The 26096-nt window shown below is 31.8% G+C and overlaps 1 protein-coding gene across 1 annotated transcript; it reads left to right on the top strand.

The window, feature by feature from the left end:
- The first annotated feature begins 2501 nt into the window (after positions 1-2501).
- Positions 2502-9610, top strand: LOC107780367 (DUF724 domain-containing protein 6-like). Its single transcript, XM_075244841.1, has 9 exons — positions 2502-3025; positions 3711-4124; positions 5015-5458; positions 7131-7209; positions 7282-7528; positions 7767-7810; positions 7899-8159; positions 8378-8530; positions 8601-9610. Exons 1-9 carry the CDS (start codon positions 2576-2578, stop codon positions 9245-9247), a joined length of 2739 nt encoding a protein of 912 aa, XP_075100942.1. The 5' UTR covers positions 2502-2575; the 3' UTR covers positions 9248-9610.
- Positions 9611-26096: the final 16486 nt, after the last annotated feature.

The following is a 26096-nucleotide window of genomic DNA, read 5'->3' as shown; positions in this document are numbered from 1 at the left end:
ATACTAATAAATACAATCACGTTTTTAACATAGAATAATCATCCCAAACATGTATCAATAAATAACATGCTTTAATAATACTCTATGCATGCTGTATTACATTATCTAGTTAGATGTAAGACGACGTCTGATACAAATTTTAGATCATACGCAGCAGAAGCAAGCATACAAACCAGGCATCAAGTACATGTGAACTAGACAACGCAATAATACCGAGATTAAAAACACTAACCTCTTGAAGTAGTTGCACAAACCTTCCAAGCAGCAAGAATCCAGGGCTGTCTTCTGCTATTTGCCTAGTAAAACCTTGGACGATTTTGCTATTGGGTGGGCAAGAACAATACAACTGAAAGGTAAGTTATTAGGTGAAACTAGTCTTCCTTTAATAGACCCGAAATTAAGCCACAATAGGGGCTCAAAAACGTGTAGAATTCTGCAAGTAGAATCCTACTCTAACTTAAAAGGATAACTTTTCTCCCAAGCTACTTTTTACCTAAGTCTGTCCAGGTTTTTACTAGGTATAGCAGGGAGCACAGAAATAATAATAGGCTACTAATTATAGTATTAATTCGAAATTAGCATGAATTAATTCTTACTATAATTAATTGCAATTTATTTCACTAAAAAAATGCAATTGAACTCCTCAATATGAATTTCGAAAATTCATTAACACTTATTTTACCTCCCCATATTAAGATTTCAAATACCAATTAATTAAATTAAATCACTGAAAATTTAATTCAATTAACTAATTAAATCCTTTATAATTCCGCTTAAACTATTTCATGTGACGGTTACAAAATTCACCGACTGAGTTTTCACATGAAAACTTATAAGCTTACATAAAGGGGTATCATCAAACCCAAAACCGAGTCATGGATTCTATCAACTAAATATTATTCACAAATGTTATTCGTTATTGTCCAATCTATTAGGCATATACTAACTCTAAATAGAGTCGTACCTTTTGATAAATCAAAACAATAAATAAATTACATTGATCATAATAATTATATCAAGATTAGGAGTATAAGCTCATTTAATGAATTAGAGAAAATATTTTATATATTCAGTACAAAAACATCTTTTCTCTACTTGATCCGTTCAATACACACTGAGTATACTAGCACAAGAAGTTGGAGTAAAACTACTCCCATAATCAAGACAAATTATACGATAATCTTGTGCTACAATCATCAAGATATTTTGTCCAACAATATCTTTGATTGTGAACATAGTTTATTAATTATGAGAACCAACAATTTAATCTTCTGTGCATGAGCTAAGACTCCATACACTAAATTGTCTACTACATAACTAAAAGGACACACATGTAACAAATGATCTATTTAAAATAGTACTTTATTGAATTGAATAAATTAAATAAACAATTATTCCATAAAGAATAAAATATTATTCTATGTCTAAACCGCATGGTTAATAGTATATCCCAACACTTTCCGCGTGTTGGAGTTCCAATATAATATGCTGGAAGTTCATACACAGGTGCACCGATCTCCAGTATATTATGCTGGACCCATCCATGTTGCAGTAAAATAATGGCTATTTTTTAATGATTTTGCAAACGCTAGCTATTTTTGAATGACCAATCCAAAAATTGGCTAGCCCGTGCTATTTTTACCATTATACTGTTAAAATTATGAACTTAAAATTTAATTCTTTTTTACACTTCAGTGATTTTTATATGTATTTATGCTCAATATCGAAAGCATAAGGTTGAATTAAACAATCTACTATTTACATCAAATCAATAAATACAAAATATATTGTGTCTATTACCTCACATCACTCAAATTGTTTGGTTTGATATAAACACCCAATACAAGTAAAATTTTAGCGCAACATCAGCCAATCAACCAATAATGGAGATCTTTTTCTACTAATAGGTCCCTCGGGAAAGACATTTTTAGGCCCAATGAGTCAATGACATACATAAAATCAACGTTTACACTCCATCTTCTAGCTCTTGCGAACAGTTCAATAAATTAGTTACTTCCTAGTTTAGTTCCTACTATATGCTTCTTCTTCAACTCAATTTATAGTGTTTTCTTAAGTTTTAAAATCTCTTATCCATTGAAACCTCGTTTCAGATTTTATTGTTCATATTTAAATTCTAAATCAGAAGAAAAAGCTGTGGACTTCATGGAAAGAAATATCAAGAGGAATCGGTACATCATTATCGTTAGCTTTTTAATATTTTAATTTTAAGTTTTATGTACTATCAATCATTAAAACAATCTAATCATCTATTAGGTAATTAGAAGAAAATATGTATGACAAATGTGCCCTGGTAACTTAATTAAAAAAAAGATAATTAGCTTGTTATTTTATATTTTAATTTTTTAGACTATAATAATTCAAGTTACTATTTGTATAGATAATATCGACAGAGCAGTAGTGAAATCTTCCCGCCCTGGCGCCAAATATTAAAAATCCAAAAACGTCAAATATGACGTCAAAAAACGAAAAACAAAAGCGAAAATAGAAAATAAACATCCTAGGGTTTGAATTTCCTGCAACAAAAACCCAACAGTACAAAGAGGGCAAAGACAATATGCGCAGAAGTAGGCACCAAAAATATTCTCATCTCACAAAAGGATCCACTGTAGAAGTAACCTCCGACGAAGAAGGGTTTAAGGGAGTGTGGTTCGAAGCCACAGTGCTCGGTGCGTCTTCCCCCGGTTCGAAGAGTAAAGAGGTTTGGGTCGAATACAAAAGTATTGTTGCTGAAGAAAATGGTTCAGAACTGTTAAAGGAGGTTTTGCATGTGTCTTTTGTTAGGCCGGTGCCTCCGGTTGAAAAAATTGAGAGGTTTGAGCTCTACGACGTCGTAGATGCCTTTCATAAGGACGGTTGGTGGACCGGTGTCGTGACACGTGTTCTGGAAGATTCTAGATACCAAGTGACTTTCGATAACCCGCCTGACGAACTTGAATTTGGGGTTTCTGAGTTGAGATTTCACCAGAAATGGGTCAAAGGGAAATGGGTCCGACCCGGCAAGCAGGTAATTTTCTTCAGTTCAGTATCTTTCTGTTACTAGCTCAGCAGTTTCTTAGCTAAGGATGTGTTTAGATGCTATAGGTACGAAGGAAAATGTTTTTGCATGTGTTTTTGGGGGAAATGTTTCACTTTCAAATATCATTTTCGGGTCTTGGGGGTATAAAAATTGGATTATGGTAATATAGAGTATGATATTGTGTGTGCTCTAGTGTTCAATGATAACTATGAGGTCTCAGGTTCAAATCCGACATAGTCTAAAACATTAAGTGAACGCCTTGGTGGGTTGAGTTACCTTAGAGTTACCCAGTACTTGGGAGGTAGCAAGTACTCAGTGGAATAGTTGAGATGAGTTGCTCACAAGCTTGCCCAGACACCAGCAGCCTCATAAAAAAATAAAAATTGAGCATTAAAGTCATTTTCCCCATTTTGGTGAAAAATATCTTCATTAGAGGAAAAATACTTTCACATTTCAAGGGAATCAAACATTGAGAAATGATTTCATAGAGGAATTCATTTTTCATCATACCAAAAATTCTAGTTAACCAAAAACACCCTTTGTTTCATCTTCTATGCTGCGTTGTTTTAAATTCTACTTAAAGGTTGTATTCTTCTTGTCTAAGGTTGTTATCCACTTCTATTCTTGATTTCTATAATTGTCCTCTTACCTTGTCATGTCTAATTGTCGAAAGAGAACAGGCTCATTGATGTTTAGTGTGGGAGAGAATGTGGAAGTATCATTTGATAGTGAGGATCGCCGTGATGCTTGGTTTCCTTCAACTGTCCTTGAACATTGTGGAAATAGCTCTTTTTTGGTGGAGAGCTATCGGCGAGCCTCTGACAAGAAGGCAATTGTTGAGAAAGTATTAGTTGATTCATTCCATATCCGACCTATTCCACCGCGAATCGTAAACAAATTCAGCTTGCTGGAAAAAGTGGATGCCCTTTATGATTATGGCTGGTGGAGTGGTGTCATCACAAGGGAGCTTGATGATAGTAGGTATATTGTCTTTTTTAAGCACACAAACAAGGAGATGGAGTTGAACGACTCGGATTTGAGACCTCACATGGATTGGAAGGATGGGCAATGGTTTACTAACGCTCGGGTATGGTCCATTTGAATTCCTTTGGTTTTCAGGTCCTGTTGCTGCTTTTACTGAATCAGACTGCTATTATATTCTTTCTTTCCGAGTGGTCATAATGGTGGGTAGTAGTTCTATTGGTAGCTTGTATAATCCATCTACTGGTGTAAGTTGTAAATAGCAATGCACCAGTTTTATGTTGCAGCTGCCCCCACCCGCTCCCCAACAAACCAACCCAATGTGAGTGAAATCTGTTTATTTAAGTTGAAATATGAATGCATCTCTATTAGATGGATGACACTCGAAGAGATGCTCTTTTATTCCTAAATAGTGAAAAGGTAATCTTTTTTTTGTTGTTACATAATGGGTTGGCATCTTGTGTCTATCGAGATATCGCCAGTATCAGGGTGTGGACATCAACTGCTTTTTATTTGAGAAAGATATATGTTTAGCTTGATTTTATCTGTGAAAAGATGTATGTATAACAAAAAACACATACTAATTTTCTTTGACTGACCTTGGGTGTTACTCTAAAGCTCATTATGTGTTAGATTTGCTATATAAGTTGTTATGTTTTTTCCTTTTCTAGCTCGTTCTTAAGTTGGTGCTTCTTTTGACTTTCTTAATTGCATATCCTATTGTTAATATGACTCTAGCAAAGAATTGCTAACTCGATAATGCTCTCAATTGATTGGATTTGTACATTGTCTAAGCAAAGTACATGGTGCTTAATTAAGCCCAAGATTAAGCAGTGAGGTTTATGTTGACGTTGTGATTTCAGATCTTTGCCGTACATTATAAATGTGGTAAAGTGCTGTTCTACAGGCCCTCCAGTAATATCTACTTCACTAGTTTTTTTGATAAGGCGAATGTCTTCTTCAGTATTGCTAAAGCTTACCAGAATATACTTTCAGGAAGTTTCAATTCCTTCAGATTCTCAGACTAAGGGGAGCAACAACTGCAATGACACTGGTATTTTACAAAAAGATGTTCCACTTGGAAAATCAACCATTATGAATGATATCTCTGAGGAAAGAACTCGACATTCTGCTAAGTCTATAGAGGATCCTAATGAGAAACCTTCAACTGATGATATTTCACTGGAGAAGACATCGCAGAAGGCCCTTTCCAGTTGTAATGCTGCTTCTTTGCAGGCCCAAGAGCTTCCCAAAGATGGAACTGAAACTCCAAAAGCGTCACTTAAAGCATGTAAACTTAGTGCTAAGCCTTCTGAAACACCCTGTACAAAGAGTCCCGCTGATTATCCCAGCCCAAATTCTGAATATGCTGAAATGAAGATTTTAGCACCTGTAGCTGGAGATGACCAGCCTGGTAATCACTCTTGGAAGAAAAGAACTGTAAGTCATTTCTCACTGCCAATATTTCTTGCATATGGAGCTTTTGGGGGGTGGGGGTGGGAAGGGTTAGATCAATTAAAATGCATGGTGTCAATAGGAGGAATCTGTTGCTCCTTATGCCACCTTTCTGGGTTGAGTGTATTGAAATTAATAAAGAAAGGAATGGGAGGTGTTGCATGCTAGAATGACAAAGTAAAAGCTAGTTGTGTGCGATGTCATTGCTTGTAATATCATGTTAAATGAATGTCCGTTTTTTGTTAAAAAGTTTGTCTTAGGATTTACTTCAGCTTTGAAGTTAATTAATATGACGTTCTATAAGTAGCGTAAGAGTTGCTAAATTTTGCCTCAACCACGACCAGTTTGTGCCAATAGAGCTCCCTTTTTCTATTGGAAGCAAGGCTGTGAGTGAGTCAAACCTGCTTGTGAGCTAATTAAGCCTGTCTTAGCTTATAACTGTTCAAGCTGGAGCTAGCTCAGTTGACCAAACGAGCCAATCTGTGGCACATAAATGTTCAATACGCTAAACCTATGTTTTTTTTTGCTTTCTCATACTTATATTGACTATTAACATGCTGGTTTAATCCCAATGCAGTCTTTATGCTGGAGATTTATAATACCACTGTTACCTTTCTCAAAAAAATATGCTGGTTTAACTATAAATTTCCACTGCATTTGATTTTTTCAATATGTGAGTTTAAAGGAGTTTACTATTCTTCCATTAACTATTTAAAGTAATCAAGCAGTGACCAGCCTTAGACAGGAGGGTGTGGAGGTGAAGGATTAGGGTAGAAGGTTTGTAGGTAGTCGAGCGTTTTCTCTTTGTCTTACTAAGTTCGCTAGCATTAGTGTTAGTATGATATCTTTTTATTCATAGATTGCTATTATTACCTAGAGTTTCACTGCATTCTTGGATTCGATCTTATTTATCTTGTTGTTATTCCTACTTGTTGCAATTAAAATCCACCTAATAGGTTATCTTCGGCTTTCTGTTTCCTTTTTTTTCCTTCATTGATGAAAGTTGAGCTGCTTCGTTTTTGTTTCTTATACTTAATTATCTTCAAATCTTTTTCTCGATCTCTTTTCCTATTCACCATCCATTTGAAGGAAACTTAAAGAACAGCAGTGCCCATCTCCATCTGTCTAGCAGCAGTGGTCTTCTGGGAGATGATTAATATGAATTTGATCTATTCTCTCCGCTGAGGGTCTACTCCAATGAATGTGGTCTGAGTTGAAGCTATTGTTTCATCTTTCCCATATTCTCGTTTTGTTCATCCTTTACAAGAATATTGTTGGCAAATGAGTAATTGCAATGAATTCTTCTGGTTCTTTTTGCTGATTCCGAGATTGCTCCCTTTCCAGAAGTTATCTCTTAGGTTCTTGCCTTAGCTATGACGTGCTCTGTTCGAACATCTCACCCCGCGCTACTTAATCATTTTGGGGAGCCAAAGCGCTTCGTCTTCAAGCCAAGGTGTGCATTTCAAAGTTTTGACTTGGCTTGGCTTGTTTACCCCTAATTGGGTGGTGAAAGGTCTAGGAAAATTCTCCATTTGCAGCAAGCTCTTTCTTCCAGCTATAAATGTGTCAATCAGAGTTCATGATTAGTTCATTCATCTAACTTATCCAAAAAGAAAAATAAATAAAATGCTCAGTGCATTCATCCAAATATATGCAGAGGAAGAACTGCCAGGAACTTGGTGAAGAAAAGGGCGAGACACTCGAGAAGTTGCAAGGTGCAAAATTTCCTAAAAGAGGTATTATTTGTTTGCTTGGTTAGTTGTTTGTACTTGCTGAAATCTAAGTGCAATTTAGGATCTGTTTAACAGGTAGCAAGGGAATTGCAATAGAAAATGCTGCTGAAATTACTCAAAAACTATCTAAACGCAAAGAAACTGATGTTCCTATCATCATGGGGCTGGAGTGTACTAAAGTCAGGAGCTCTAGGACAAAAAGATCTCGTCAGATTGATAATGAATCTTTGGAGCCTATTGGGGATCTGAAGCAGATTGATGCTGCCATAGACAGTAGACAGGTAAACAGAGATTCAAGGGCTAAAATAATTTCACTCCACAAGCTATTTTGATACTTGCTGCATGCTTTGAGAGTTCTTACTTTATGACTAATACCATGTTGTTTATACTGGATTCTTTTCGGCTACTTGTAAGATTTTGTTAAAAGTCCAGCTCCTTAAATTGAAGACCTCTTGATTCTGATTTTACTGGCTGGTTAAATCGCTTTGTAGTTCTGATTTTTCATTTCTGTAGGAGATTCTTATTTTTTGTTTCTGTAGGAGACCAAACAATCAGGTGAGAAAAAGGGGAAGGCCAGCAAGGAAACCAATTTCAGCCCCAACAGGTATATCATAAATTCCTTCGGCCTAGAATTTTGTGTGGAAATTATTTTCATTTTTGTCCTGAAGGTGATCTGCTCTGTTTTCTTGTAGATATGGGACCAAATGGAGATCATTCAAAAGATGAGAGCTCATGTCCTGTCGAGCTAGCAATTATGGTAAATGAAGATGGTAAAGAGCAACTAGAGGTTCAACTGGGGCATACCAGAAAAAGAGGCAGGACAAGGAAGATGGCCGTAACAAAATTGTCAAATGAGAAAACAGGTCAGTCTTTGTTCCAGCAGCATGAGAAGCATTATATAAAGCGGGGAAAGCGACAGACAGAAAGTGTAAATATTGAATCTCAAGCTCAAGGTGAGTAATGGCTTCTGTTGTAGTAATTGCAATTTTGGGAGATGATGTTGGCAAGTGATGCATGGTTTTGAGCACTTTGTGGATCTCTTGAATTTTGAATGCTATATGCGATTGTTTAAGAGAACAGCTTGTATGATGCAACAAAGAGGAACACCTCCTCTTTGTTAAGCCTCTCAGTCCTTTTTTCATTTTCAAAACTTCCTTTTGGCCTTCTGTAGGTTCTGTTGACACTTCTGGAGTGAAAACTGCTGAATCAAACAGGATTGCAAGCGATGGTGAGGAAGTTTTTGCTGAATACAACAAATTAGATGATCAACCCCTTGCAAAGTGGTTTGAAGAAATGCAGTCTCCAACTTCTGCTGATGGATCAAGTAAGCTACTAACCTTTCATTAGCCGCTTCCTATTCTGGCTGTTGTTTGATGATAATTTTTCTCCTCCAGGAGTTGCACCTGCATGTGATACGGAGCAATGTGCTGAGATGAGGGAGAAACAAGACATGCCCATCCAAACTCCTGTCAGCGGGACCCCAACAACCCAAACTGAAACACAGAGCTTGCCTTTTATAAAAGATTCAGATGTTTGGTCAATGTTTGAAACCATGGCTATTTTCCAGAAATTTCCGCAGAAGCCCCACTTCCGTCCATTGGAACTCTGCAAAGAGAGTAAGCGTGAAGGACTAGCTATAGGTTGTATGGTGACTTTTTCAAGCATTGCAGAGAAGACTTATAGATTGCACTTTGACGACTCCAGAAGCGCTATTGAAGAAAAACTGGAGACTCTCAGCGACTTGGAAATGCATGGATTTGAAGTGCAGCCTGTAAGAGATCAGTTAACTGTGTTGTTGTCGATGAAAGATAAGAAGGAAAAGCTTGAATCACAGGCTGCAGATATTGGTAATCAGATTATCGCCCATAATACAGACAAAGAAAAAATTGAACGAGAGATTGAAGAGAACAACAAACAAATAGCAGAATTACAGTGTAAAAATTCTGTGGCTATTTCAAAGAAGGAGGTTATGGATCGTGAAATTGACAGTTTGAGGTCTCAGTTGGAGGATATTCAAGCAGACCTGAAGAAATGCACATAATGAATCTGTAGCTGCTACCAATGTCGCTGTTGTGGGTTAATCTTGAAAAATGGTTTGCTGTTTTGCGTGAACAATATTAGTCACTAGTTTCGGAGTTGGGTAGGTGTTTTATCAACTATTTGGGGTTCATGCCTAATGTTGTATATGTCCTGTCGATAACTTACTCTGTCTTAAGACATGTTTTTGGATGGCTATAGTTAGCCCCAGACAACACTAATTGAGCCTTCAAGGTTCAAAATGAATTTGGAAACTGATTTTCTCTGATGGGTTTCCTCTGTCCGGAGGAAATAGTTATGTGATGAATCTGACATTGTAGTTGACTGTGCCTTTGTTAATTTATTATTCTCTTGTTAGTCTTCAAAATTAACATCTGTTCTGTTAGAATATATTCTTGAGATTAATCTAAATAGGGGTGTCATAGCTGTTTAATGTTAAGAACGAAATGTGTGTGTACCTGTAAGGGCTTGTGCACTTGTGAGAAATTTTTTACCCGTAAATAAGGTGATATGTCGAGTCCTTGGCTCTGTATTGTACAGGGTAGTTTCCTTGATAAGTTTCGGATAAGTGAAGTAACATAGAAAAATTATCAGTACTTGAAGATACGTGATTGAAGAAGTTATCAACTATACGTTCAAAGAGGTTGTTACAGTCATTTGCTTAACCATAAAAATAAAATTGGTTATGTAAAAAGTTAAACGTCATATCCCAAAAAAATGAAAAAAAAATATAAAGAAAAAGTCACATATACGCTTTTCCATTTGCAAAATGTTTCGTACCTGATCTTGAATACTAACTTCAGTCCAATATAAGCAAGATGTGGAATATAAGCAACATGTTAGTTCTGACGTGCTATTTTCCTTCTACTTAGAGATGGATCCAAGATTTAAATTCGATGGGTTAAACCTTTAAGGTTTTAATATTAAACATGTTATATTATCTTTAAGTTATGGATTCATATTTATTATTTATTATGTTACTGGACTTTTAACCATAAATTTATATTTCGCGTTGAATACACTATGTTCAGCTAAACTCGTTACTGCCAAGCGACATGCGCCCCGGGTTCTACTTAGGAGTATAATTTACTGATAATATTTGAAAATTGCATGATAAATTCAGTGTTATGAGAGTTGTTTCCTTCGGTTGCTTTTCTAAAGTATTCCCTGTGTTTTCTTGCTTTGATTTTTGCTGCCAATGTGCGCATTTATTTTGTCCATTTAGTCTTAACTTGCTTGTTTAAAGAATCAATTTTTTATTTATTTATTTTTTTTTTTGATTTCATGACGAAGAAACACTATTAGAAAATTGTGAAAAATCGTCTTGGTCGGAAACCTTGAAAATTGACCGATTTTAATCCGTCGAAATAAGACTGGCCGGTCAAAAAAAGCGACCGTCTTCGATCACAATTTCCGACCGAAGGTGGTCGGTTTATTCAACCAAGAGTTGACCAATTTATCTGACACTTTCTAAGAAACTTAAAGGCAAAACGGCCTCCTGTGTCACAACCCATTTTCTAAAGAGGTCGTGACCGGCACCTGATTGCTAAGCTTGACCGAGCGAACCATCTGCACTTATCAATACTATTATACTTCAAACATTATATACAACAAGGTAATACTTTAATCAAATACCTTTGAATAATTTGAGTGTCTAAAATAAATCAACTCCAAAACTTATTCATAGTAACTGATGAATACTAAAAGTTTAATTATTCAAAATGTCTGAATCTTAACTTAGTGACTACGTCTATGAAGCCTCTAGTGATAAACTGACGCACTGCTCAGGACATGAAATTTTCTGACTAGTTCTCCAAGTAAATTAAGAAATAGCTAAATGAGGATGACTTTAAGGAATACTCCACGAACAAAAGCAGAGCTCACCAACAACACTGGAAGTAAGGAAAATCTTAACCTGTAGTCTGCTTGCCTGCAAAATCGGTTCCTACGTTGTACCGTAGACTAATGCACGTTCCCAAAAGAGAATGTCTGTGCCATCCACTCAGTGAGTCTCAACGACCCCCAACTAAAGCAAGGAACGAGACTTACTGAAATATGCATGCAAGAAAATATTCTAAAAGCACGAAAGACATAAAGTTTCTATGAATAATTCTAAAATAATTGCATACAAATAGTTTATGAATATTCTAAAATAAATTCTTTTCTTTCTTTATTATCTGGAAATACCTTATTTTATGCTTAGGGAGTTCCAACAATTCCGACTTATTTCTGTCTTAGTTACCGTGTGATCGGCACTGGTTCGATCCCAACCTGATCGAATAGGCCCAATTCACGAGGTGCCACTTGCTTCATAGTTCTCAACGCTCATGTATCATATCTCAGCCTGGTTAGACAAATTCTCAGCAACGAGACCCTCGGCTCGTGTGCTCCCTATTTTGGTAGAAGTAGTTTTAGGAAGTCAACGCCTTGGTCAGGACCCTCGGCCTGGACGGTTACCCCTTCTTAGAACAGAGGATACTGCCAAAAATACTTTACTAATAAACTTTTCTATGTGACCTCTTTAGGATCTAAATTAACTTCTCAACTTTCTTTACCATTCAAGTCTAAATGTTTCTATACAATCTGTACATATTCATACTGGTATCTTTAAATGTAAAACATGACATAAGTATGAAATAAACATTCAAAAGTATTTGTAAAGACTCTTTCTTCTTCATGAATTTTTAACATGAAAACAACATATAAGTATAACACAAAAATCTAAAAGTTTATGCACATATATCAGAATAAATCATCTAAACATGAGCTAGAACAATTCTAAGTTAATAGGTACTCGCTCCAATAAAGTACATATTAATTCCTTCAAGCAATTCATCAAACACTTTATAAGCGTATTTTTTTGAGTTAAACCACTTTAGTAAAGGGTTATACCAACTCACCTCAAAACTCCCCGAGCCAATAGCTCTAGTCTAATTATACACGTCAAATTATCGATTCTACAACAATCAGTGCATCTTAATTAATTTTAAAGTTTTCATACCTAGACATAGAACTTACTTTATCTACAACGCAAGAAAGAAATTAATTATCTAATTCTTACATGCTACTAATGTTCATATTTTAAAATTAATTATACTAGGGGTAAGTGACAATAAAAATTTTTATATACCTGAGTTCAAGAACTAATCTATACTATATTAAAAGCACGAAGGTCCTTAGCGAAATGTCGTTCGCCTTTTTTATCCTTTTAAAATAGAGCTCACACTAGACAAAATAGTCATTTAATTATTATCTTAATATTTAGGACTTTAAAAGAAACTAAAATTTGATTATTAGATTTTTCCTTATTGAATTAAATAAGAAACCCCAATAGTAAGGACTTTAAAATAGATATTATTTAAGAGAATTAATTAAGAATATTACGTTTCTTTTCCTTGTATACTCACGTGATTTCCATAGAAATATGTTTACATTGATTCCTCTTATTAGGGAACCTATCTTCTATACTATCAAAAAAACATAAAATCTCAACAAATAATTAAGTCTTTGAATTAATAAAGCAAATGAAAAGTCAATTCAATTTTATTTTAAAATTATTATGTAAGTAAACTTATTTTTCAAGTTGATAAAACTCTTAAGGTACACAAATTATTTTACACAATAAGAGCAATTGCCGTGAAAGAAATAAGAAAATAGAGAAAAATTTATTATAATGTAGTATTAAAAGTTAAATTGCTAAAATGTTAAGTTGAAGCAATAAGGATATAACCACCAAATACTATAAAAAATTCACAAAAATTACCCTTATCATTTTTCTTTCTTTTTATATTTATTTTAATAAATGATAGCTCCCTATATTTTTCATATCGTATTACATCATTTTTTATAATTCAATATTAGCTATTTCATACTTTATATTGTTATTTATCTATAGGTTTCTAGGAGCTATAGTTCTATCTCTACGCTCACAAATTTGTAAAAGACCCAAAGATTCAAATTCTTCAATTTATTTTATTATCTTTGAATAATTATTTTAAAGTATTTTTTTTGTTATTTGTTTATAGTATTTGGTAATAAAGATAACAATAATTTTCATAAGATATATATTATCTCATAAATCATAATAAGATATATAAAGACTTATGTGGCGTAGAATTTCTTTGTTTAATGAGCTAGCTTAGTGAGATTAACATTCATTATATTTAGAAGCTTACATTTTCTTTCTTTGATATTTTTTCAATAACTAAAACACATTATTGAATAATATATATATAATTTTTAAAAATTATATATTTATTGATATAGGTACACGCGCAAAGCGCGTACCCTAATATTTGATCAATGGTAACAAATACAAATATTTTGGAAGAACTTTATGTCTTACTCGATATTAGAATACCAACTCATTCGCCTACTCAGAAATTCTATTATTCTAATATAGTAAATAATGTCACTGTAATCGTTTAGATAGACGTAAACATACTTATTTCTACTAGTGATAAGTAAATATATAATGTACGTGTAAGAAGAAGCTATTAATTTACACAAGTAAAATAAGAAAAAGATTTATGTAACCTAAATGTTAGGAATTTATTCAAAGTTCAAATAAGGAAAATTTGATAATCAAAATTTTAGTTGATTTTGCCCTTAGCGAAATGTCGTTTGCCTTTTTTACCCTTAAAAATTTAATTTTACACTGGACAAAATAGTAATTTTTTTTTAATATTTAGGAATAGTTTTTATTCATTCCCTAATATTTAGGACTCCAAAATCAATTAAAGATTGTGTACCAAATCCTTCCTTATTTGAGCTATATAATATAACATATATGTAAAAAAAAAAAAATAATAGCTTCGAAAAAACACAATGTTTTGTACGCTTCGTCTGCATGTAAAAACTTTTGACGGAACACTTTCAATTCCTAAAGTTATATTAGGAAAAGTATGAGCACTTTTGAATCCTTTTAGCAATAGGAGCCTTTTTTTTAAACATTAACCAATTAAATTTTCTATAAATATTTTAGGCAAAAGTTACGTTAAGTATTCATATATATTTTAGGTCATACAGTCAGACTTCTCTCTAACATCATCCTTATATAATAGTCATTCACTATAAAAGCTGAGTTATTCTCGGAACCGAATATTATATTATGGTATAATATATGTCCTCTATAACGGCACTTCACTATAGCAGCCAAAAAATTTCGGAACAAATGAGGCTGTTATATAGAGGTTTGACTGTAATCCATTACATTCAATCCTTTTACTTAGGAGTTTATTTTTTAATATACGTTTGGCTAAAAGAAAGGGAGGACGAGGGTGTGAATCGGAAAAAGAAAAAAATCATGTACCAAATTATTTCTCTTAGATAAAATATATATAAAATTTATTTCTATTATATTGCATGGCCAGAAAATAGTAAATGTCGTTCATCTTTTACCCTTAAAAAATAACTTTTACAATGGACAAATTTGTAACTTTGGTTAGTTTCCTAATGTTTAGGATTTTGAAATCAACTAAAATTTTTGATATTAAATCTTTCCCTATTAAAATAGGTAGGAAGTACTAATATTTAGGAATTTAAAAATCAATAAATATTTTACATTATGTAAATTGTACTAATAGACAATACATCCTTTGTGCAATACGTATAAAATCAATGGGAACGATGGTGACTTCAATTAATTACTAATTAAAAATTAAAAAATGGAGACATAAAATCACATATATTAAATTAAAATTATTTAATACAGTAACTTCTAAGTAAAATTATTTCAATGTAGAATAATTAATTATGTATTTTAAGTATTCTTATTTAATCATATAAAGTAATTAATTCATGTTCAATTAAGCACCCAAAATAATTATTCAATATCATATTTAAGAATAAAAAATTATACAAGCCTAAATTCATCTATATCTATACTATAAAGTCCCTATCGAAATATCGTTACTCTTTTTTATCCTTTAAAAATTAATTTCACACCAAACAAAATAGTCATTTAATTATTTTTCGAATATTTAGGACTTCAAAATCAACTAAAATTTTATTTAAGAAAATCCTAATATTTAGGTCTTCAAATTCAATTAAAATTTACTTTATTATTTTTTTCCTTATTTGACCAGTTTTTATAAATATCCTTTTGGAGTCTAGTACGTGACTATTAAAGTTTTTTTTTTAATTCTTAGCCTCTAAGGTATATAATAGTATTTGTTTTTCTCCAAAGTGCCAATAATTGATTGCCTAAAATATGGAATATCCATCAGTAATGTATATTCGCCTTTTCCTGTTAAATTTTTAAGAGTTTTGATTTAATCTTAACTTTAAATTTCTAGAAGTTTGAACTAATATGGTGTTAATTTAGAAATAAATTAAGCTACCACCATACTATGTGAATGTGCAACTATAGTTAATATTTTAACCCTAAGTTAAACTATTGTATTTGGAACTCTTGAAATAACTATAAATTTGTCACCCCCCACCCCCTCAGCCTCTGATAATTTTGAAAAATTGACCTCAACATTGTGAACTCGAAATTTCAAAATTGTTATTAGCAGAGTGCATCCGGAGTGAGTTTAGGATGGTATTGACTATTATTTGATATTGGATGAACATGCAAAGAAGTAAATTTAGATTTAAATCAATAAGAATTCAGGCAACTTTTTTTTACACAAGAAGAGGTTCATTTGGCTATAATTTTGATTAATTTTGAATGAAAAACTATTTTTTTGTATAATGACATTATGAACGTAAAGTTTACAAAGAGATGTTGGATGAGATATAATAACATAGAATATTTTTATCTAATATAATAAAATATTTATCGCTATAAATACTATAGAATTAATTACACTAACTTCACTCGGAAAATGTTGAATTCAGCTATATATTATATCAATGTAGTAATATTTTTTTCATCATTTAAACATATATTGCGTTTAGTTTTACCTCCATTGCTATTTTTTAATAATTTGTATATGTTTTATATTGATTAATGTGATGCACACGTGCAATGCACGTACACTAAAACTAGTACTATATTAAAAGCACGAAGGACCTTAGCAAAATGTCGCTCGCCTTTTTTACCCTCTAAAAATAGAATTTACATTAGACAAAAAAGTCTTTTAGTTATTATTAAGGACTTTTAAAACAACTATAATCTTTACTATTGAATCTATTTCCTTATTTAAATTATGTAAGAATCCTAAATATTTAAGAATTTGAAATCAACTAAACTTTTCCGTATTAAACTTTTACTTATTCCAACTATGCACAAACACGCTTTGGCTTAAGTATTCTCATGCCGAATAGAAAATTTTCACTCTTTCTTCCGTTTCCATTTGAAATGCTTGGAGTAAAATAAATTAAAATTAAAGAATTTATTTAATAACCAATAAAAGAAAGGTAGACATTACTTTTCAATGGAAAGGAACATATTTTACTCCATAATAGTATGAAGGTTTACGTTTATTTTTTTAAATATAATAATCAAGAAACATGATGTCTTATTTACTGAATCCAAACAAATGATATATTATTTTTAATTGTTAATGATTATGTAAAGTCAATCAAGATATTATCACAGTTTGAAGACGGGGATATCGAAAATTATTTTCAACTATTTTCTTACTTATCTGTTAATTAAAATTAAGAAAATAATTTAAGAGGAAGAAGTTTAGCATTTTGGTACCAAATATTCAAATGCGATAAAACATTAGAATAATTGCGGTAATTTTTTTCTAATATCTCTAACTTTCAAATCAATAAAAATTTATTTATTATGTCTTTTCTTACTCAAACTATGCAGGACATTATAATATTTAAAATTTCAAAGTCAATTAAAAGTTTATCTTACTAAATTATTCTCTTTAATTTGTAACAATAAATTCGTGACAAATATCGGTATCAACATTACGATTGTATCAACGCCAATTCACGTTATAAAAGAGAACATCAATCTTCTTTTTAATTAAGATTCAATCAGTTGAACTCAAGTACAATGTCAGTTTATAATATTACTAACAAATAATTTTAATCAATTAACTGTAATTTTATATCATAACTCAATAAAATATCTTAAAATATGTATACAAATAAAAATAAATATTTTAAACACTATTGTAGTGATTACAAACTTTTACACCTTTTGAGAATTATATTACACTACAAAAGACTTCATGTTAGATAAAATAGTTGTGAGCACGTGATTTTTTGCCTCACAAGAACTACTCCAAAAGAAATCACAAATAACTTTTTTTTCTTTGTATGCAATTTTTGAATTTTCGTGGCATTTCGTTTGTGCATGTTTATTTTATTCTAATTAGGGAAAAATACAAAAAAAAAAATGGTAATGCAGATGCATATGCATTTAGGAATTAATATCGCATTTTTAGAATTATTTAATCATGAGTTTATATAAAATGAAAAATACAAACAAAAAATATATACATTTAGGATTTGATTATATAATTTATTCGGCATAAATGGAAAATCATAAAAATATGCTTGTTGGGTATTTTTAAGTTTGACCGTGTGATTTTGTACTTAATCTAATTTTGTTTAATCTAATTTTGGAATTCAATTTAGGATTTTTAGGTTTTTAATTTTGAAAAAATTAGTTTAAAAAAAAAGTAAAAGAAAATGAGTCATAAATGTGAAGGAAAATCGGACCTGGACCGAAATCCAGGCACAAACCAAATTAACCCCCCACAGTCCAATCTAAACACCCTTTTGCCCGGTCCAAATCTCATAAGACATCCGAACGACGTCGTTTCAGCAGGCGATCAATCACGGCCATTGATCCTGCATGATCCAACGGCTCAAAGGCCGTCTCCTTTACCCATTCCCTGGCCCGACCCGTTGCCAGGTTCAAACCGACCCCCAATTAAAACCAAACGACACCGTTCCCCTCAAAGGAATTGATCCAGGCCATTGATCTCATCAGATCGAACGGTCTGGATCCAACCCTCACATGCATATATAAAGGGTCCAAACTAACCCCGCCCCCCCAAACCAGGCCCCCTCCTCTCATTTCTCATCAAACCTCGTCTCTTTCAGAGACGAGGAACCCTAATAGCCGCCACCCCTTTCCCTCGCCGTAAACCCGGCGGCGCCGGCTCCAGTGGCCGTGAAATTCACACCACTAGAGCACCTAACCTCCCATGAATCCTTTAACCATTTTGCTCGAATCAGGCCGAAGCTCCTCGAATCTTCAATCGAAGATTCGAGTAAAACCTAACCCTACCCCAACCTACCCCAAACTCACACCAATTATCCACCTGACCTCCCTCGTGCCTAAAACACCGTTGGTTTGGTTCGAATATGTCTAGAAATGCTCGAATTTTAGATCAAAGAATCAGGAACCCTAAAAATCCAAATCGTGGAAGTTGTCCAAATTAAATGAGAGATTGGGGGTCTAATAGACTTTAATCGAGGTATTCTCAGTTGAGAATACTTCGAGTAAAGTCTGTTCAACCTCAAAATGTCCGAATCCTAGTTTGAGCCTGTGTCCGTATAAGTTCTGAAGGTTTGAGGTATTTTCCTTTTTCTTTTATTCCATATTTATGAGTTTTGTTTATTTATGTATCTGTTTAGTATAATTTTATTAGTTTACCATCTTCTATCAGTTAACTCTGCTCATCTTCAGTGGACTTTTATTTTTTGTCCAATTCTGTCATTTGTTTATGAATGCTATGATTGTTATGTGTGTAATCGATTAATAAGTTCGCATCGATTAATTAGTTTCCATTTAATCCTTGATTCTGGCCATAACAATGAAATTGTTTGAATTGTCTGTGTTCATTGATTTCTGATCAATGTCAGTTATAATATGTAATCGTTTGATTGAGCTTCATTGATTAAGTCTGTTTGTATAGATTAAAATCATTCAACATTCTGTTTGGTTTTAATTCTGATTATTAATTGCCCGATTAGTTAAATTCTGTAAATATTGTTCTGAATTGGAAATCTTTGTATCTAATGTTTTTCTGCATTAAAACCTTAGGATTTCGTTATAGTTGTTCAATCAGAAACTAGTGTTGATAATTAAGTTGGAACAGATTGTAAAATCTGTTTTGTGTTGAATTTTGAATTTTGTATTAAGGTCAGTATTATTGAGAGTTTTCAGGAGTTAGTTAAAGGTTAGTTTGGAAAAATAAACTACAAGAATACTTGTTTAAAGGCTGCTGAATATTCAAACCTGTTAGTGGACTGATTTGAGACATTCCTAAGTGGGTTTGTGTAAAGATAATAGACAACTAATGGTAGAGTTCAATAATGTGTTTGTTTAAAGAATACTGGGGAACAAAAGAAGATAGGGGGCTGAAATTAAGGGAAAAGGTGTCCTTAGTGGCTGGATTAATTGAAAATTCAGACTTAGTGCTATTTGGGTGGAAAAAACTGATTTGAAAAGAATAAGGAGGATCCGGGCAGTAGGCTGGAAGAGGAGAAAATAAGTTGTATAAGAAAGGGTGTTGGAACTGATTTCTGGACAGGGAAGACACACAGAGATATAGGGATACAAACAGAAAGAAAAAAAAAGAAGAAAGAGAGACAGAACAGAAAAACAGAGAGGGAAACAGAACATAACAGAAAGAGAAAAAACAGAAAAAGAACACACACACACACATAGAGAAGATAAACAGAACAGAAAAATAAGGAAGAAAGAGAGAAAAATCAGAAATATTGTTTCCTCATATCTGTCCGGGCTTGTTTGGTGATACTGTTTGATTGAATCTGAAATTTTCTTAAAATTTCTGCTACTGTTCGTCTGGTTTTCACGGTTTCTGTCGGTTTTGCTCAAATCTGCTGAATTGTTTGGCATTTTATTTCTGTTGTTGGGCTTCTTTTGCCGCTACTGCTGAATACTACCTCTTTTATCTTCATTTCCAGGTATATATTTAGACTCATGATACTGCGAAGTTTCAATATTATGGAGAAATGAAACCTGAAATTTCAAATATGTCTGTTTTTTCATTTGAAGGCATTAGTTGAGTTTCAATTTTTTTTAGTTAAATATTAGTTTGCACTTGACATGAGAACTATTAGTTAATCATCCTCTTTTGAAGTTTGTATAAGCTTTGCAATAATTCTATTTATTTCATGATCTCATTAAGTATAGTTATATTCGAATTGTCGAGACAGGGGATTTGGTAGAAAGTTGACTATTCTTTAAAACTTTATATTTAGACCATGTTAACTAAGCGTTTGGTAATATGAAAATATCGGGGAACCACGCTAGTAAACTTCATCAAGTCCGATATTGTTTAATTCTAGTTGACATAAGTATTCTCGTTTATACAAAAAATAGGGCCTAATAATGTGGATAACTCTAAGTGAGAGACGAATCGATATAATTCGTTACGATTAAGATATTGGAATATTCCGGATGGTTCAGATGTGTATTTACGTTACATGTAATGTCATTTTATTAAATCAATTTGTAGATTAGTTCTCTTTCTTAACAACAAATGGCCCATTTATTTTAGGAATGCGATTAACTCATTTCTTAAAAAATAGTATATAAAAATAATGCCAATGATTTTTACAAGGTATAGATTTAGTATTTGTAAATAGCTTGCATAAGCCAAGATAAAAATTGATTTGATTTTATCTATCCCAAACTCAATCATCGTAAGCAAATCAACCAAATAATTAGAACTTTGGACTAAAAACAAGTTGTGTAGAAGAAGGTCGGATTTATGAATATTAATTGCAATATTTTAAGTCAAAGATATACAAAGTAGAGCTCGCTCCAAGTAGAATAATGGAAATTCTTCGAAAACTACTAGTTTGCTTATCAATTAATTTTTTTTTTAGTTTTATACGTTATTCGCTTTGGTAAGTTTTTAAACATATACATTTAGTCTTAAGCCTAGAAAAAATAACAAATAACTTGTGCACATAATTATCAAGTACTAAAAATACATAAACAAAATACGGATACTGTATTCACGATAAAAATGGTAATTTTAGTTGCACGTTATTTAGTTTTCATATCATTAATTCTTTTAATTTAAATAGTTTTGAGGTATATAATTCACACGTTTAAAATATAACCTGTGGTCAACACATAATAAATTTTGATTTTTTTTAAGAAATCCGGAGGCATCCCAAACGGTGATTTCCCATGGCTTTCATATTTAAAAATAGATGGACATAATAAACATTTGTAGAAAATTTATATTACCATCAAGAATATTTTGTGTAATTAGGGATACGTTCGCGTGACCTGATTACATTTCTAAAGGCAATTCGGATTATGCGTTCGCGCAACTTCGAGCAAACTTTTTAATAAAAGGGGGTTCTTCGGAGGATATTAAATTAATTTCATATAACCCGAGATGTGCAGTTCACTATTTAATCATACAAGAGTGACGAATGTTCGTAGTTTTATTTTAAGCACGCGCAATTTCGGCCATAATTTCTTTTTATAATAGAAATATAAAAAAAATATATTATCAATCTTATTGTGTACACGTATGTGTGACACGATTCTTTACATTTACAAAAAATAAATAAATAAATAATACGAATATACGTACGCGTGATTCGAAGGTCTATAATTGTAAACAATCCAACCAAAAGCGGTAACCAAATCATGCAACAAGAAAAATGTATTTAGTAAATCAAGATAATTAGGCCAAGTATAAAAATGGTTAAGCGACCGTGCTAGAACCACGGAATTCGGGAATGCCTAACACCTTCTCCCGGATTAACAGAATTCCTTACTCGGATTTCTGGATCACAGAATGACAAACAGTGTCATATTTTCCTCGATTCGGGATTAAAACCGGTGACTTGGGACGCCATAAAATTCTCAAGTGGCAACTCTGAAACTAATAAAGAATCCCGTTTCGATTGACCTTTAATTGGAAAAACTCCCTTTACACTACGCCCTCCTCGGGAATGTTGTGTAAAGAAAGAGGTGTGACAATAGTAATCAACGTTAATTCTCTACCTTAATTTCTTTGACAATCATTGTTTTCTTTCAAGAAAAAACTTAGTTAGATACAGACAGTACCCATCCAATTGATTTTTTTGGTACGATAACTAAATCTAATAATTTATCTCATTGTTTTCCGTATTTTTCAATTTGAGTTTCACTAGAAATAAGATGAAATTCATACTATTAGGTATTTAAACTAACATAATTAATTTTTAAGAGCATGGTTGTTGCATAATATTTGAATACAAGTCGACATATTATTCAACTACTAAAGCAAATGCATAACTCATATATGTTAAAGTTATGATAAGACACTAAAATACTCTTACATGATATAATTTTTTTTATTACATCGGGTAAATATGACAATATTCATTATTATTAAGAGCTTGTGCTTTTTTTAAAATTTTATTTTATAATTCAGTCACATAGTTTAACAATATTTGTGTGATTTAAAATTCATTTTACATTGGACAAAATAGTAATATTATTGTTTTCCTAATATATAGGATTCTAAAATCCTATAATTTTAGTTATTAAATCTTTCCTTGTTTGAATTATGTAAGAATTTCTAATATTTAGGAATTTGTATGTGAATCTTACCTTATATAAATTGGCAAAAAGTAGATTAACCCACAAAATCGTATATTTAATGCAAAAGCATTATAACAATGAAGCACAAGAATTTTTTAAAATTTATTTCCAAATAATAAGGTTTAAACTTTAAAGCATATCGACCACCTTTACATAGTAATATATTTATTCCGACCTTGACATGGTAATGGAATTCACCATTTTCTACTTTGAAACAGTCTTTAAGCATAATTTCACGATTTTTAAAAAATAAATTATTAAACAATTTAAACTAGATCTCTTCAATTGCAGTTCAATATTTTTCTTCCATCAATATAATATCTGATTAAATTAACATATTAAGTAATGTACGAGTCGATATTGTTATATTCATCTAACATTGTCTTCTAGAATGAACTTAATAATATACAATTTTTCAAAACAAAAATCTTAAAAGTTTAATGATTATATTTTTCTTGCTTAAACTTTAAAAGAAGCATGATAACTTGTGAAATTGAAATAATTACATTATAACTGGAATCAATTTTAAGTTATATATTTACGAAGATTATTGAACACTTACATAATAGATTTTTTTCTTCTTGTTGAATAACTAAATAGGATAAATAATTATCATTTAAGGAAATTAATTATACTTTTTATTTTATTTTATGTTATAACTAAATTACAAGTTTTAATGTAATATTTTTATATTCTTATAAAAATAAATTTTATTTGAATAGTGTAGAAACTTTTAGCATTCACAATACTTTAAATAATTAAATTTTAATTACCTTATATAATTATTTTCATATTTGAATGACACATAATTGTAATCTCTTTCCTGTTACAATTAAATATCGTAAATTTGGGATGAGCTAATATTAAGAATTTGAATCAACAAAAAGTAAATTAGTTCTTTTAATATCAAGGCCAAATAGTTAAGTCAAAAAATCCAATTCAGTTATTTGTTAAATTCATCGTATAATTAAAATTATTTTTCAAGTTGACAAAACTCTTAGGATGCCTAAATTTGTTTGCATAAGAATAGTATTTGGGATGAAAAAAATAAAAATAAGATAGAAAAATTAACATGGAAATTTTTATAGATAAACCTTTTCAACTAAAGCTATATATATTTTAAGGAGTATAAAATAATTTTTATTTTATAATACAAATATACTATATTTAATAGTAAAACATAATTTTCTAAAAGATCCTATATTCACTGATTTAGATACACGCGCAAAGCGCGTACCATAAGACTAGTAATTTATAAAAAAACCTAGAATTTTTCGTTGCCTGCGTGACTACTTCGACCGGGGCAGCAAAGTGCCTCTGTTTCTTGCTCCTTGAGAATCTTTTTTTTTTTTTTTTTTTTTGATTTTTTGAATTCTTTGCAATTTTTTCCAACTCTTGATCCCTCTTTCATCCTAAGGCTTTAAGCCTTTTCCATTTCCTTTCAACAGACCTCTTAGACCGTATTATTTTATTTTTTTTCTCCTTTTTTTTTCTTAACTAGTAATTAATAATACTCACTTTTAATAATTAATAATATTAAAATTATTAATATTTTTTTATTTGTATATACAATTATTTATAAATATAGAAATAATTCAAACATTTCAATCACAAGGGTTTAAGTCCGTAATAGAAAGGGTTTAAGTCCGTAATAGAAGTATAATTTTTATACACTCAAGACAAGATTAAAAGAATTAAATTATATATTAAGCGTGTCTTGAAACTTTTATAAATTTGAGATGTCACATCCTAACCACTTAAATTTGCAACTAATTGCCAACCCGGTAAAGAAGCCAACTTTCCTTTAAACACCTCAACTCGTACTTATATGAAATAATAAATTCCTTTGACCATTGTCTATAAGTACAACTCACATAATTAGCGTGCGTGAGTACAATAATTTTGGATTAAATTTTTTCTAAAAATAAGAAAAATATAATAAATGAAAAAGAAAGAAAGGCCCCATCTCATCCCTTTCTTTACCGGTACACCCTTTCCCCTTCTTCCTCGAACACTATGCACCAACACCAACCCCTCAACCAGTACATCTATTTTCTTCCTCTTGCTTCCAAATCAAACCCAACAGTTTTACTGTCACAAGCACCCTTCAATTTTCTCTCCATACTGAAAGTTAAGGTTATAGTTGAGAGGGAAATTAAGAATCCAAAACTTGTATGCCAATTTTCGAATTAGGCAAAAATAAAACAACAATCAATTTTGAAATTCCAAAAGAAAATCAACGATTGCTTCAGAGTGGGGGAGCATTCTGGTATAATTTTGTGGTGGTCCATAAGTCGAAGGGAGTGGTGAGCTTGTGGATTTATAGAGAGAACAACTAAGCGAGTTGTCCTTGTTGCTTATTTTCCCCCTTTTTTTGGTCTGTGCACAGATAAATTCTAGTGATTTTGACTTATTTATGGTGGTGTGATGGTGCTGGCGGTAGACATGTTAGTGACGAGTTGATGTGGTATGTTTGGGTGGCATTGAGAAAAAAATGGTGGGGTTGGCTTATCTGCAGAATGCCATGAAGAAGAAAAGGAAAAAAATAAATTGGTTAAAATAGTGGAGCCACAAATTATACATGTCAACGCAACAAATGATCCTAGAATATGACGTGTTATAATATCAGCATATTTGATATACATGCTCCATTTGAGAGGTGTATTAGTTCACGGATGTATGAGTTTGAAGTGTTCGAATGAAAATTTTGTAAGTTCCTTTGTCGGGTTGGCAATCAAGTGCTAGTTCAAGTGGACAGGAGGTCATTTTACCAAAATTAAATATATCGATCGAAATCATCGGTATTTTGTAAAATAATATTTATTTGTTTTTATAATAATGAGCGATATCGGTTGATAAATTAATTTTATATTTATAAATTTTTTAAGATACCTACGGATATCGATCGGAACTGTTAAAATGTAATAAGTTAGAAAAAATAAACTTCGATCGATTTCGGTTGGTATTTCATAATTCTTGCAGATTACACATTGCAATTACCGACCGAAATCGGTCGGTGATTTTAAATTTTTGGGTTTTAAAAATAAATTTTTCGACAAAATTCTCTAATTATGCGGGCGGTTTTTTGAAAAAAAAAAAAAATCAAAATATCGTTGCTTTCAAGATACACCACCTGCCAATAACAACCATTAAACAACCTATAATGGCAGCACTACATTGCTGCTATTCAATCACAATTCAACCACAATACAACCATAACAACGCCAACCACAATAATTAATTAACAAGAATACAAATTCTCAATAACAAAACAATATCAACAATACAAACATCATTCAAAACAATTCCAATAAACTATTCATAAGTTCACGACTTTATTTAGCAATACACA

Source organism: Nicotiana tabacum, chromosome 22 (assembly GCF_000715075.1).
Source record: "Nicotiana tabacum cultivar K326 chromosome 22, ASM71507v2, whole genome shotgun sequence".
Lineage (NCBI taxonomy): Eukaryota > Viridiplantae > Streptophyta > Magnoliopsida > Solanales > Solanaceae > Nicotiana > Nicotiana tabacum.
Note: the sequence above shows the minus strand (reverse complement) of the source record. Positions and strands in the feature narration are given on the sequence as shown.

Bases quoted from the DNA above. Each gene is read 5' to 3' on its own strand.
- LOC107780367 (XM_075244841.1), top strand. From the start codon at position 2,576: ATGCGCAGAAGTAGGCACCAAAAATATTCTCATCTCACAAAAGGATCC. The intron at 4,125-5,014 runs GTATGGTCCATT...ATATACTTTCAG, and splicing joins AATGGTTTACTAACGCTCGG to GAAGTTTCAATTCCTTCAGA. The intron at 5,459-7,130 runs GTAAGTCATTTC...AAATATATGCAG, and splicing joins ACTCTTGGAAGAAAAGAACT to AGGAAGAACTGCCAGGAACT.